Below are 12,815 nucleotides of genomic sequence, written 5' to 3'. Positions count from 1 at the left end.
TTGCTGACATTTTTATTATGTATTTACCAAGAAAGAAATGGAGTTATTGAATCAGACCCTATTGGTGAATAGAAACTTCAGCTTTTGGCAGGTCATTAACTCCCTTAGGGTCATCAATATTATTCAGTTCATTAATTTACTGTAAATTGCTCTCCTGTGTTCAAACAGTGGATATAGTTAACTATTCAAGTCAAGGAACAGGGTATAGCAGAATGATAGATGAATTTATGTTCTTTAGCTTCAAAATCGCTGACAACTTCACCATAGCAAAAAAGTTTTTTTTCTTTTTACACAATAAATTACAAAGCATATTTTAAATAAAACAAAAACAAGACAAAATTTATGACTTGTACCTTCCAGGTTAGTCTTAAATAACTAGCACCTGGGTATCATAAAGATTTTTAAGTAAAACATTTTATGAAAAATTTAACCAATTTCAAATTTTTTAAATATAGCAAAGAACAAAGCATCATGTATAATATTCTCTAAGTCCCATAGAAATGAATATCATAAATCTGTTAAGCCTCATCTTCAAATATTCAAGTTTTAAACTTTAAAAAATAAAACTTCTTTCATGTGTTGGTATATCACTTTGGCTTGGGCTAATGAAACAGTTCTAATATCCACTTACCCAGTATATATCTTGGGGATAAAGGAAAGATGAAGTGACCCTGACTTTTTATTAAATAATTTACTGAAATGGATAAAAATATCATCAGGGGGTTTGTACTTCACAAAATGTCAGTGACAGGTTTGTACTTCACAAAATGATCCTTAACTCTAAATCTATGATCCAATGGTCTTAGAATAGCTACACATATTTTTTTTTCCAAAAGGGCTTTTCAGTAAAATATGCTCTATTTTTAAATCATTTTATACTTCTGCAAATAGTCAATAAATCTGTACTGGTATTCTTTAAGATAATTTTTGGAATCTGTTTAGAATTGTTTCCTTTTTTACTTCAACATATAATTATTTAATTAAATGAAGTGTTAACTTAATTGACAAAGGGGAAGAAAGTATAAGAGTAAAAAATATTTTAAAAGAAATTATTTAAAATCACAAGGTAGAAAACTTACTTTAATGTCATTAAAATTAAACTTCTATAAGAGGAAAAAAACCACATTCATTTCCATTTTTTATGTGAATTATATACCATCTATTAGTAGCTGATGATCTTTTTCCGTATGGAAAACAGGTCAAATTTACTACTTTCAAGTTCTGCAAGTAACAGATCCAATAAATGTCAAATTTAACTCTCAAAAACTGGTACTAGTCATTCTTTTCCTATAAATCTGATACTTCCAACTTGTAAACTAGTAATAGAGACAAATATCAAAGCAAGTAAATTATTAAGCATTTTCTAAGAAACAACAAAAATTTTAAAAATCCCTAATTCAAAAAAATTTTCACTAAAGCTCTTTTTTGTCAATGAGATAGATCATTTCAGTGACTACTGAAAGATACTTAAATTTGACCTTTAACATTTGTATCAAAGGCAGCATAGTCATTTTGCTATTCAAAACCATTGTCTCCTCAATGCTACAAATTCCACAAATCTTGCTGACTCTTGGTACTCAAGATATCTCACTGCAAGTTTCATACTCCAATCACAGTATTTTTTTTAGAAGGAAAAAATATTTAGGCTCTTACCTCTCAGATTTCTGGGATGAATCTGTTTAGTCCGAGGCATCTTCTCTTAGTCACAAAAAACTTTTTCCTCTTAGAAATGGTGGTATAACCAGGTCAAGGGAGGGTAGCTCCATAAACCCACGAAATGTGTCAACTAATCCATTAATCCATGTACTGTAGAAATGAAAACAAAACTATTCAGTGATAAATTGGCACAAATATTGAGACTCCAGTGTCAAGTCAAAATAGGAGTCAATATTCAAGAACAAACACTAAGGGCAGGTTCTTTCTCTGTGGCTCATTTTGCCATTCAAGCTTGACCTGTAGTAGGGAGGACAGCAGTAAGCCCAGATATGTTTAACTAGAGATTTGAAGTTTACAAAGTCCTTTGTGGTCATTGTTTCATTTCTTCCTCAGGAGGTGGCTTGCTGGGGCTGGTAAAGGACCAGTGTAAGGACCAGTGACTTCCCTCTACCAATACAGTACAGATTGACATTTGTTGTGCAACTTATTCTTTAGGGGGTTGTCTAAGTTCCTGAGGCATTAAATGACTATGAAGGGTCATGTGGCCCTATATCAGTGATAGGGCTTGCACCTAGATCTTCCTGACTAGAAGGTCAGAGGTTCAGAGAGGTTAAGTGATTTATCCATGATCACCCAGCTAGCAAAATGTGTCAGAAATGGGAACTTAACTTTCTTAAGTGAAGCTATTTTACATGTTCTGAGATTCCCTTATCAACTAGAAAACAGCCCATCCTAAGTTTTCAAATGGCTTTACTAATTATAAAACATCATCCTTTAATAAAGTTCTCCAAGGCTTCATTTTTTGCATAAAAGCAACTAGAAAAATTCCTCTAAGAACATCAATGAGAGTACAAGCTCTTCTAATAGGTCCTATCTTTGTGCAATGTATTAAGGCTTTGGGCTTTTCCACAGAAGACTGAAATTAGCTAATATATGTTCATCAAAAGTCTTCCAAACACAACTCACCATCATAGTCTACCAGGAAATGCAACAGTTAGTGGGAGGTACCTGTCCTTAACATTGAAATACTGGATGCTTAAAGTACACATTATCAGAAATATAAACTATTGAATAGAACAGTAAAATGTGTTTACTATATACTATAATTTATAATTTCAAGAATATTTAAAAGATCTGATTTCTTGAAAATGTGTACTCTTTGCATCAATGCCTTGGCAGGGGATTTCATAAATATATGTATATATATTTATTATAGGATATTAATAACCTGATGGCCAACCATTAATTGATGAGGTTTTCTGCACTTAGTTAAGGTGCTCCTCAGAGACAGGGTCATTCTATCACTGTCCTGTATAAGACTTTCCATATAGATGGGAACTACCAGGAACTCCATAGGGTAGTCATGGAGAACCTGGGGTCGCCTTCATGCCAAATTGAAAATGAGATACAAAAAAAAAATTGTCAACTCTCCCTTCCCAAATGAATTACCAAAATTTATCACTTTCCCAATCACTCTCAAGAGCTATTAATAAACATGACAGTTAAAAAGCAGATTTTTGTTTTTTCATTAAGCTCCTTGAAAGACATTTGGTAAACAAACACCAAGTACTATTATTTTCTGTTTCTAATAGGACAACAAGATCACAATGCTAAGGCCCAGAAGTCAGAAACATGGGAAGCTAGTTACTAGGAATTCATTACTGGAAAGTCAAGTACCATGTAACTAAGAAACAATTGTAATAGTGAAAATCATTTGGCATTTGTGGAGAGACATACCTCCATATAGTAATACAAGCTTTTGGAAATATGTGGATTGGTGCTAGGAAGGAGCTCAAAGAGAAAGAAAGTAAAAGTTATCTATTGTTATTAAATGTCTTTTCCCTTCCTTTGGATCTGTCATTAATGGCCATACTAAAATATTTATAAATCTCTTTGCAAAAGAATATTTGGAAGAATCTAAAGCATAATAATAGATGATGATAAAGTACATGGCATGATGTATGCTATGTGATTTGCCAGGCATCAAATAACATCAGACTCAAATACTGTAGTAGTTTCTAAGCCACAACAAGGGAACGTTATTCGCTCATTTTTCCAATACATATAGAATTAAGTATAATTAGTACTAAATAAGCATCAGATACTTAAACATTTCTTTTTAAACAGCGTCAAAATAGTCACATTATCTGAGTGTGAACTTCAATTTTAATCCAATACAATTACATAATTCAATATGATTTGAGCTATAAAATTTTAAATATGTAAATTTCTAGTCTGTTAATAGCTCTTCCTTCTACCCCTCCACTGCCTACCCACACTTCCTCGCTGTCCATTCCATGTTAAAATCCTTATTGGAATAGATAGGCATTTTAAAGCCTTACAGTGGCTTAGTACAATCATTCCTTTATGGATAAAAATTACTACATACAGAAAAAACATGACAAGATCAAAAGCGTAAAGACAGTTGCAAAGGGAAAAACATGAATGAATGTGGAGGGCGGAGCCTGGGAAAACCCCTCTGCAACGCTGCACTGAACAAAGCGCTTCACATGCCAGGACGAAGAGGGATGGAACTGCAAACCCAGGACAGATCCGAGAGTGGATGCAGAGGGAAAGGAGGAGGAAAAAGAGAAAGCGAAGGAACCAGGAAGAGGAGGAAGAGGAGGAGGGCAGTGGCCTCATCCCAGCCTCCCCACCACAAGCACTCCCCTATTCCCTCTCCCACAGCCAATAACTCATTAGCAAGCACCTCCAAAATGCAATCCCCTAACCAACACAACTACAATCCCGTCTTTCCAATCAGAACTACAGCATGCGCTTATCTACAATCCAGAAGGAGAAGACCAAAGTAAACAGGGACTTTAAATAAATTGGGGGTGGGGGGGAGAGAAAGAAGCGGAAAAAGAGAAATCCACAAAGCCCTGGTGAGGGAAAGCTGAGGCCTGGTCTTCCTCACGCCCCCCCCCTTTTTCTTTCCTCCTCGAACCTAGTCCCCCTCTTACCCCCGGTTAAAAAATGCGTCTATGGTGGTAACAAGGTTTGCTGGGAGGTGAGATTTCTTTTTTACCTTGTCTGGCTATGAGATCGGAGCTTAGGCGGTTGCAGCAGGGCTGAGGCGCGCACTAGTAGGAAGTGTCTCCCCCCCACCCCGCCATCTCCTCCCCTCCCCTCTCTTCCCCTCCTCACTAGCTCCGCTTTTCTCCACTCCCAGCAGGGTCGCAGGAGACTCGCACTCCCTCCTACCTCCCCTCACCTCCAGCCTGAGGATCGCGTTATCTGCGGGTCCTCCCTCGCCTCGCCCCTCGCTCCGCCTCCTCCCTGGCTAGCTGCAGCGTTACTGCCGCGGCGGAACCCACTTCAAACCTGCAGCTGCGGAGCCCCCACCGCCGCCGCCGCCGCCGAAGCCGGCCCTGGCCGGGGTCGCGGTACTGGAGCTGCTGATGGCGGCCGCCGCCGCCGCCGCCGCCGCCGCTGGGGAAGGCTGAGGCAGCAGGAGCTGCCGCAACAGCAGCAGTAGCTCGGAATCACCACGACCCCTGCGCTGCGCGGCGGCGGCGGCGGCGGCGGCAGCGACAACGGCGGTGCCTGGGATCCCTCCTTCACTTGACAACCTCAAATACAAACATGACCTCCCCCTCCCCCTCCCCTTTTCTCTCCCCCTCCTCGGGCACCGCCGCCGCCTCCCAAGCAGCAACCACCGTCAGCGCCGGTGACTGACACTAAAACAACCCTGCACAGAAATATTAAACAGAGGGAGCGAGGCCGGCGAAGGGGGGGGGGGAGGAGGGGACTGGAGGAGGGCAGGACCGGGGAGGGGGACTGCGCGTCACATTTTTCTCTTAACAGTAAACAGAATTGTAGCAGGGACCTGGGCAGGTGATAGGATGGGATGCCCTGGGAGAGGATTGACCTAGGCACCAGGGTAGAGGAGAGGGTGCTGTCCACCCTAGAGGGACAGGCTGCACAGGAAGTGATCCAAGGACCCACGGGCGGACGCGGCTCCGGGGGGGAAGGGGAGGACTGCCTAGGAAGAGCGCGATCTGCTTTCCCCTAGGGAAGCCTAGACGCGGCTAGGGACAGCTTCTCTCCCACATACACACCCCCAGAGGATAGTGAGGCAGTAGGGGGACCTGGGAGAATGGGGGCGGAGCAGGCGAACTCTCCAAGGAAAAAGGTTACCTCCTCTCTCCACAGAGGCGGGGAGGACATGATAAACGTCCTAAGAGGCTGGAGGAGGAGAGCCGGCTCCCCCAGCCAGCCCCGCGGGGGCGGGGGCGGGGAAAGGTCCAGAGGCTTTCCCGCGGCGGGGCGGGGCCGAGCGGGGGCGGGGCGCCCGGGCAGGGGTTCCCCCAGGGGCAGGAGGGGGCGCGGCGATTGGCTAACATTTCCCTGGGGGCGGGGTCACATGAGGGGTGGAGGGGGGAAGTGGAGTCTCCCTCCCAGAGAGTCCGGGCTGGAATCCCTGCGGGTAATCGGTATCTTTTGGAGAGGGTTTTATACCCGGAGAGTCTAGTACTGGGAAGAAGGAGGATGCTGAAACCAGGAAGCCGCACCCCATCACAGAGAAGGGGCGGGGGGACCTTGAGGACAGGGTCTCTCCCCTCCTTCCCCTCCCCTCCGCGGGAATCCGGAAGCCGCGCCTCCCCCTCTCCTCTTTGGGGCCGGTGGGGGGGGGCGGAAGGAGGCGGTGGCTCTCCTCGCTGGCTATGAACACGTAGTTCAGCTGGGGGAGGAGATGGGGAGAGGCTAGGGACGCTGCGAGAGTAAGAGATGGGGGAAGGGGAAAAGGGAAAGGGAGTTCGCCTGGCGACCCCAGCGGTCCCGGGGGACTACGGGGAAGGGAAGAAGGTTGGGCAGAGTGAAGTCACGAGGTGACGGCTGCTACGGGGGAAGGGCCGAAGGGGTCGCGCGGGTTTGAGGGCAGTTGGTTCAGGGGAAAGGGGCGGGGACAGTACAGGCTGCCAGGTCTTTTTACTTTCTATTGCAGGATGTGGGCTGGGTCAGTGACGTCATGGGGTCTCCCGGCCCCGCCTCCTTCCCGGGTTGAATGAGGGAGGGGATAAAGAGTGGGGGAGGGAGTGGGCTGGAGCTGAAGGGTAGAGCTGAGCGGCTGGGGGAGGGGATTGGGGGAGTAGAGGGTACCCCAAGGGGGTTTCCTCAGTTTAGTGGAGAGGGAAGGGAAAAGTCATTGTGAAACTTGAAACTCATTAACTTTGAAAAACAACTTTTAAAAAAATCTGGAGATGAGGGTGAAAAGGACGAAGGGGAATTATTATTAACCATGAAACCACAGTTTTGGTGGTGGCGGATGTTCCTATTAAAAGGGAGGAAAGCCAAGGTTATTCCTGAGGCCCGCTTCCAGCGCTGGCTGGTAGTTCCCAGTGCTGAAGCTTGAGGAGGGATTAACCCCTACCTGCCTGCTGCTCTGTCACAACTCCCCTCTAGGGGCCAAAGCAAGGCTGGGTAATAAATCGAGGGGAGGAGGGAAAAGAAGGCGGAAGAAAATAACTTAAGTCAAGGTTTGACCTCAGTTCAGGATTGAGAGAAATATAAAAATTGTAAAGGAAAAAACAAGCAGTGCAAGATTGTAGATGGTAGAACACTGAGCTGCATATAAATAAAGCTCAAGTGAACAATCGAGGGAGCTCCTCGGGATCATTTTCAAAGATTCTGAGTAAGCTTCACAATTATACAAAGAAGCAGGGATAGTGGCGATTGATGGATGGAAAGGTTTGGAATCTACAGCCACCACAAATTTAAGGAGGAAAAAGGGTGCAGCCTGAGGTACCAAAGAGTTGGATGAGGCTTCTTATTTGGTCTAAGAAAGTAAATCCAAGATTAGCCAAATGAAAAGAGTTAGGGCACCCACTACTTACTAAAATATGCCATCTCGAACAGTTTTGTTCCCTGCAATTTTCACAGGGCAGAGTTTTATTCTTAACTTAAAACTGCTCGAGCCCAAAAAAGTAGCACAAAGCACAAGAAACAAAAACATTACATAAATAACAATGCATAAGGGGAAGAGAAACATCTATTTTTAAAACAAGAATTTAAAAGTAGGTAAAAGCCAAAGCTCATTTCAATAATTATACAAATTAAAAATGATACAAACTACTAACTGAAGTGTTTCCTTGTAATATTTGTCTCTTGAAACCACAATTATTACTATCTCATCCACACACGTGTGAATCCATCTTTTTAATGAAACAAAATGGAGTTTAGTAGGATACAGTAACAAAGGCACACAACTACCAAAATTAATCTTTAAGTTCCAAAAAGTATACCTTTTAGTTTTGAAAACAAAATTTACAATAAACCAAATACGAAAATATAAAAATCCTCATGTTAACATTGATTCTTCTTTATGTCACAACACATTTTAAATACATAAGGGAAAAATAACGATAGCCATCAGACACACTGGTTATATGCCTTCCAAAGGGCTAGTCTGGGAATTATTTCGAATTCCTATGAAAATTTCAACTCATTAAGTGATTCAAATTTGCAATTTTGAGTTACATTAAGATTAACATTTAAGTCTATCAGACTTTGTTATAAGTACAATTTCCTTGGAGCAGCACAGAATTCGAGATAATACACAATTTATTTTTTTCTATTATATAGTAGATTTAATATCTATTTGAAATATGTCTTTCCTCTCAGGTGTACTTTCATGTAAAAAAAAAAACTTTCACATTTTTTCCAATAATCTGAAAGCAAGAAAATTCAACTAAATGAATGTGCATTTTTCCCCCCACAAAACAAGCCAAACATATTCCTCAAACTTTACAACATACAGACCATACATGGAAATTTTCTTAATTTGTCATTAAGTGACTGAAAGGGAAGGTGCGGTTGGCCTCCTTAACGACATTTCACCAGGGGAAAGAGATACAATATTGGGGGGCAGGGAAGGGGGGAGAATGGTTGTTCTGTGCATACAATTCATGCCACCCCACCCCTAATAAAGAACCAGTTAGTATATTCACCATCCCAAAAAGCAAAGTAATCAAAATCCCCGGGGGGTAAGGATGGAGGAAGAGGCGGGGAGGCCTGGGAAGGCTATAAATGAAGTTGTTATAGTCAGTATAATTTACTTTCCTAAAGGAAAGTGAAACAGAATAGACCAGCCTTCAACACCCCAATTCCAGGCATGACCCCATCTTTCTCTTCCTAAATTGCATCCTTTTAAACCCTCCTCCTACTCGCCGCCCAAAATAAGGTTCTCAGAGTTTAAAGTAAAAAAGGAGGCACGTATTTCCCCTGCAGCGGCCCCTCCAGCTCAGACACTCTCAGCCCAAGGTGCGGAGCTGGGGATTGTACTGCTGCTGACACGGAGATCCCGGAGGTTCCAGCTCGCTGCCGCTGGCGGGTCACACACGCCGTGTCCCCTCCTCCTTCCCCCGGCTCTGGGTTTTCCCGTTCATAAGCTTAATCCCCTCCTCCTCTCCGCAACTCACTGACAAAACCTTCAATACACATGCTAACTTCCCTAGGCTACAGCTTTTTGAAAACAAAACGTCAGAAAAAGTAAAGAAAAAAAACTTACCTAAAGTGCAATTCAAAAGTCATAGGCAAAGCTTCCGGGGTTTAACTCTTAATTTTAAAAACAACAAATGCAGAAACTAAAAGCCTCGTAGCTTGAAAGTGGCCGGGAGAGGAAATGCAAAGGGGAGGTGCTTCTTTCCCTCCGCAGCCTCTGCTTGCCCCCCTTTTCTGGCCCTTGCCTGGGACTTTGATGCTATCTATCGCACCGCCTACATTGTATAACTTCAGCTCTGTCCCTGAATGCTGCACATATATTTATTAATTGATGTGCTTTCATTCCGAGGAAAACAGGTGGGTAATGGGTAAAGAAACTCTTCAGAAGCAGCAGAAAGGGAACATTAGTATTGCCTCTGTTAGCTAAATATCGAAAAATAGATTTAAATTCCCCAATGTTATAGTATACGTGGATTAGAGGAGTTTGTTGGGGTTTTTTAGACACAGGAAAGAGATACTAAATCACAAATATGTTCCATCTCTGTCCCCAAATATGAATATTTAAATATATATTCTCTAAAGTTTGGTTTGTTTTTTCACAACTTACTTTGTAGTTATCTATCATTTCTCTGTGGAGACAATTTTACAATATGAAAGATTAAACTTTAAGAATGTTTCTCTGAATACAATAAAACATAACTGTAAAATATTTTAAATACTTACTATTGATTGAGTTATACTGAAGGTCAAATCATCTGGGCCTCAGCTCCTCATCTATAAAATTCTGGAGTTGGCCTGGATAGCCTCTAAGGTTCTTTCCCACTCAAAATCTCTGATTCTGATTCTATGTCTCCTGATTTAGCCTTTACCTAGAGGTGGCCTTTTAAACTGTGACACCAGTTTTAAATTGAGTTTCTACTCTATTTTTCCCCTAAGATTTGCCCTTGCTAAATTTTAGGGTCAGCAAAACCTGTATGTATTTTTAGAAGAATTGTTTTCACTAAGCACTGTCAACAGCAATGATAACTTAATGTTGTTTTTTGGTTTTTTTTTTTAAAGTATCTCAAGACCTACAATTAACATTGAGCCTCCTCAAGTACTGGACACCATGCTAAGGACTATGGAGGGTATAAAAACAAGAGAAGTCAATCTTTGCTCTTAGGAAGTTTCCAACTGAATGAGGGAAATATGATAAAAATGCAAAAAAATATTAAAAATATGAATAGCAATTTATGCACTACATAGTCTGAGTGTTACAAGGTTTCTTCTATGGTTGAGTCACCTAAGTGCTCTGAGAAAACTTCAAAGGGGAGGCTATTTTGAAGGAGGGAATCTGATTTGGCAGATAGGCACAGCATTCTAGGCAAGAGAAATGGCATGTGCTAAGTCAGGTGGGAGCAAGTGAATTCTGTGCATAGGTTTTGCTGGCAAGAGTAGAAAATCCAAGCTAGTGGGTAATGGATTATAAAACTAGTAAGTCATGGAGAAGGCACATATTGACAGAATTTCAAACACCAGCTTCTTCAATAAGCAAATAAAAAGACTTGATTAGGAGGAACAACTGAAAGTTATTATGAACTTCTGGTCAGGGGAATGATATGATCAAACTGATGAATAAAGAAAAACATTTACTCCTTTGTGTATCTTCTTCCTTTCCCTATAACCTTGCAGAGTACATTGGATTTGGAGTCTGAAGACCTAGGTTCCAGAAATTTCACCTCTTTGAGTCTTTGTTTCCACATCTGTGAAATGATAGGGATTGGACCAAGGTCTTTTCCTACTAAATCTTATAATCTTGGTGCCATGTACACATAAACATTTAACATGTACCACTAGGTAATTTAGAGGAAAAATAAACATGATAACCCATAGAGTAGTCCAATTATTCCTTACTAGCACTACTCAGAAGTTGACATGCTGAAAAAAAAAGTTAGGGAAGAATTTTAAACAGCCCAACTATCTTAATAATATAATTCAAGAAACAACAATATGGAGATAATCAAGTGCAGCAATCTAAGGCAGTAATAGTACTTTTAAAATATAAGATGGCACTCTTGTGTGAAAGGCCTTAAAAAAAATGTCAGGTACTTTCAAATAATTTTAACTTGTTTTTTACATACACTAATGGAAGCCTAAAATAATCCCAAATTTCCTAGCTTTGTATGAGTCTGAATTAACTTGTTTAATCCTGAATTTTCTTCTTTGCCTTGGCACCCTTAATATTATAATTAGATCATTAAATCAGAGGACTGAGAGAATCTTTATTTCAGTCTATCCATTTATTTTCAGTAATAATTACATCGAAGACTCTCTAGACAGGTAGCTGCTGTCTACTTTTTCATTTGTAATATCCAGAAAGAGAAATCTCATGAAGTTTTAGGATAATCCAGCCTCATAACTAGTAAAGCATTGGATCTGTGACCATAAGTCTAATGTTTAAGTCTTGATTCTATGACTACCTGTATAATTGTTCCACTGTTTCCTTATCCATGTATAATTAATAAATATTTACTAAGAAATCCTGGGGTTACACAAAAGGTCAAAAGACAGTCCCTGCCCTGTAGGGGCTCACCATTTTAATAGGGGAGACAATGAGCAAATATGTATTGAACAAGCCATATACAGAACATATAAGAAATAAATGAAAGGGAAGACACTAAAATTAAGAGAGGTTGGAAAAGGCCTCCTTTAGACAATAGGATTTTAATTGAGTTTTAAGAGAAACCAGTAGGTAGAAATGAAGCAAAGCATTCCAGACATGGAGACTAGCCAGAGAAAATGCCCAGAGCCCATGGATGGAGGGTCTTGTTTGTGGAACATCCAGGAGTCCAGTGTCACTGGGTGATAGACTAATGATTTCCAAGGTCCCTTCTGACTCTAAATCCTATAATGACATTTTACTGGTTCTATATAAACAATTTTTGTCTAAAGTGCTGTAGAATTTATTGTGTTTTTAGTCTTAGTATAATCTGACTATGAAGGGAATAAGTGACTACAAGCCACCTCTAAGAGTGCCAAGCCACTCACTTGATCTTGCTTTGTTCAGAGAGAGCTGTCTATAGTGATAACCAGGGATTCTTTTTTATTTTTTAGCCCTTATCTTCTGTCTTAGAATCAATACTAAGTATTGGTTCCAAACAAATTTAGAGGAACATGGAAAAGTTTACCTATCAGACTTATGGATAAGGGAAAAATTTATGATGATGAAACAAGACATAGAGAACATTAGAAAAAATGAAATGACAACTTTTGATTATGTTAAATTAAAAGATGTCTATATAAACAAAACCAATGCAACCAAGATTAGAAAATAAACAATAGAGAAAAGAATTTTATAGCAAGTATCTCTGCCAAAGGCCTCATTATCAAATATATAAAGAAACTGAGCCAAATTTATGACTGCAAAGCATTCCCCAATTGATAAATGCTCAAAAAATATGAACAGATAGTTCTCAAAGAAAATAAAACTATAGTTACATGAGGAAATGTTCCAAATCACTCTTGATCTGAGAAATACAAATTAAAACAACTTCAGGATACTTCAGGATTCACATGTATCAGAGTGGCTGATATGACGAAAATGGAAAATGATAAATGTTGGAAGAGATGTGGAAAATTAAGACACTAATGCATTGTTGATAGAATGATGAACTAATACAACCCTTCTGGAGAGCCATAAGAAGCCAGGCCTGATGGATCATAAAACTATGCATATA

The 12,815-nt window shown here is 40.6% G+C and overlaps 1 protein-coding gene across 5 annotated transcripts in view; it reads right to left on the bottom strand.

Annotated features, from left to right (window-relative positions):
* HIVEP1 (HIVEP zinc finger 1) overlaps nt 1-9,284 on the bottom strand; it is a 182,463-nt gene extending 173,179 nt beyond the window's left edge. The window contains exons 1-2 of one of the 5 annotated variants that reach the window (XM_056823439.1): nt 9,167-9,284; nt 1,654-1,806 (exon numbers count right to left, since the gene is read on the bottom strand). In XM_056823439.1, coding sequence (XP_056679417.1) covers nt 1,654-1,693 — 40 coding nt within the window. In that variant the 5' untranslated portion in view covers nt 1,694-1,806; nt 9,167-9,284. Of the gene's footprint in view, nt 1-1,653; nt 1,807-4,684; nt 5,169-5,527; nt 5,767-5,796; nt 5,925-9,166 lie in introns of those variants that run through there. The other 4 variants (XM_056823438.1, XM_056823440.1, XM_056823437.1 and 1 more) reach the window with 4 other exon arrangements.
* Nucleotides 9,285-12,815: the final 3,531 nt, after the last annotated feature.

Source organism: Monodelphis domestica, chromosome 3 (assembly GCF_027887165.1).
Source record: "Monodelphis domestica isolate mMonDom1 chromosome 3, mMonDom1.pri, whole genome shotgun sequence".
NCBI classification, from domain to species: Eukaryota; Metazoa; Chordata; class Mammalia; order Didelphimorphia; family Didelphidae; genus Monodelphis; species Monodelphis domestica.
This window is presented reverse-complemented; position numbering and strand designations above follow the sequence as displayed.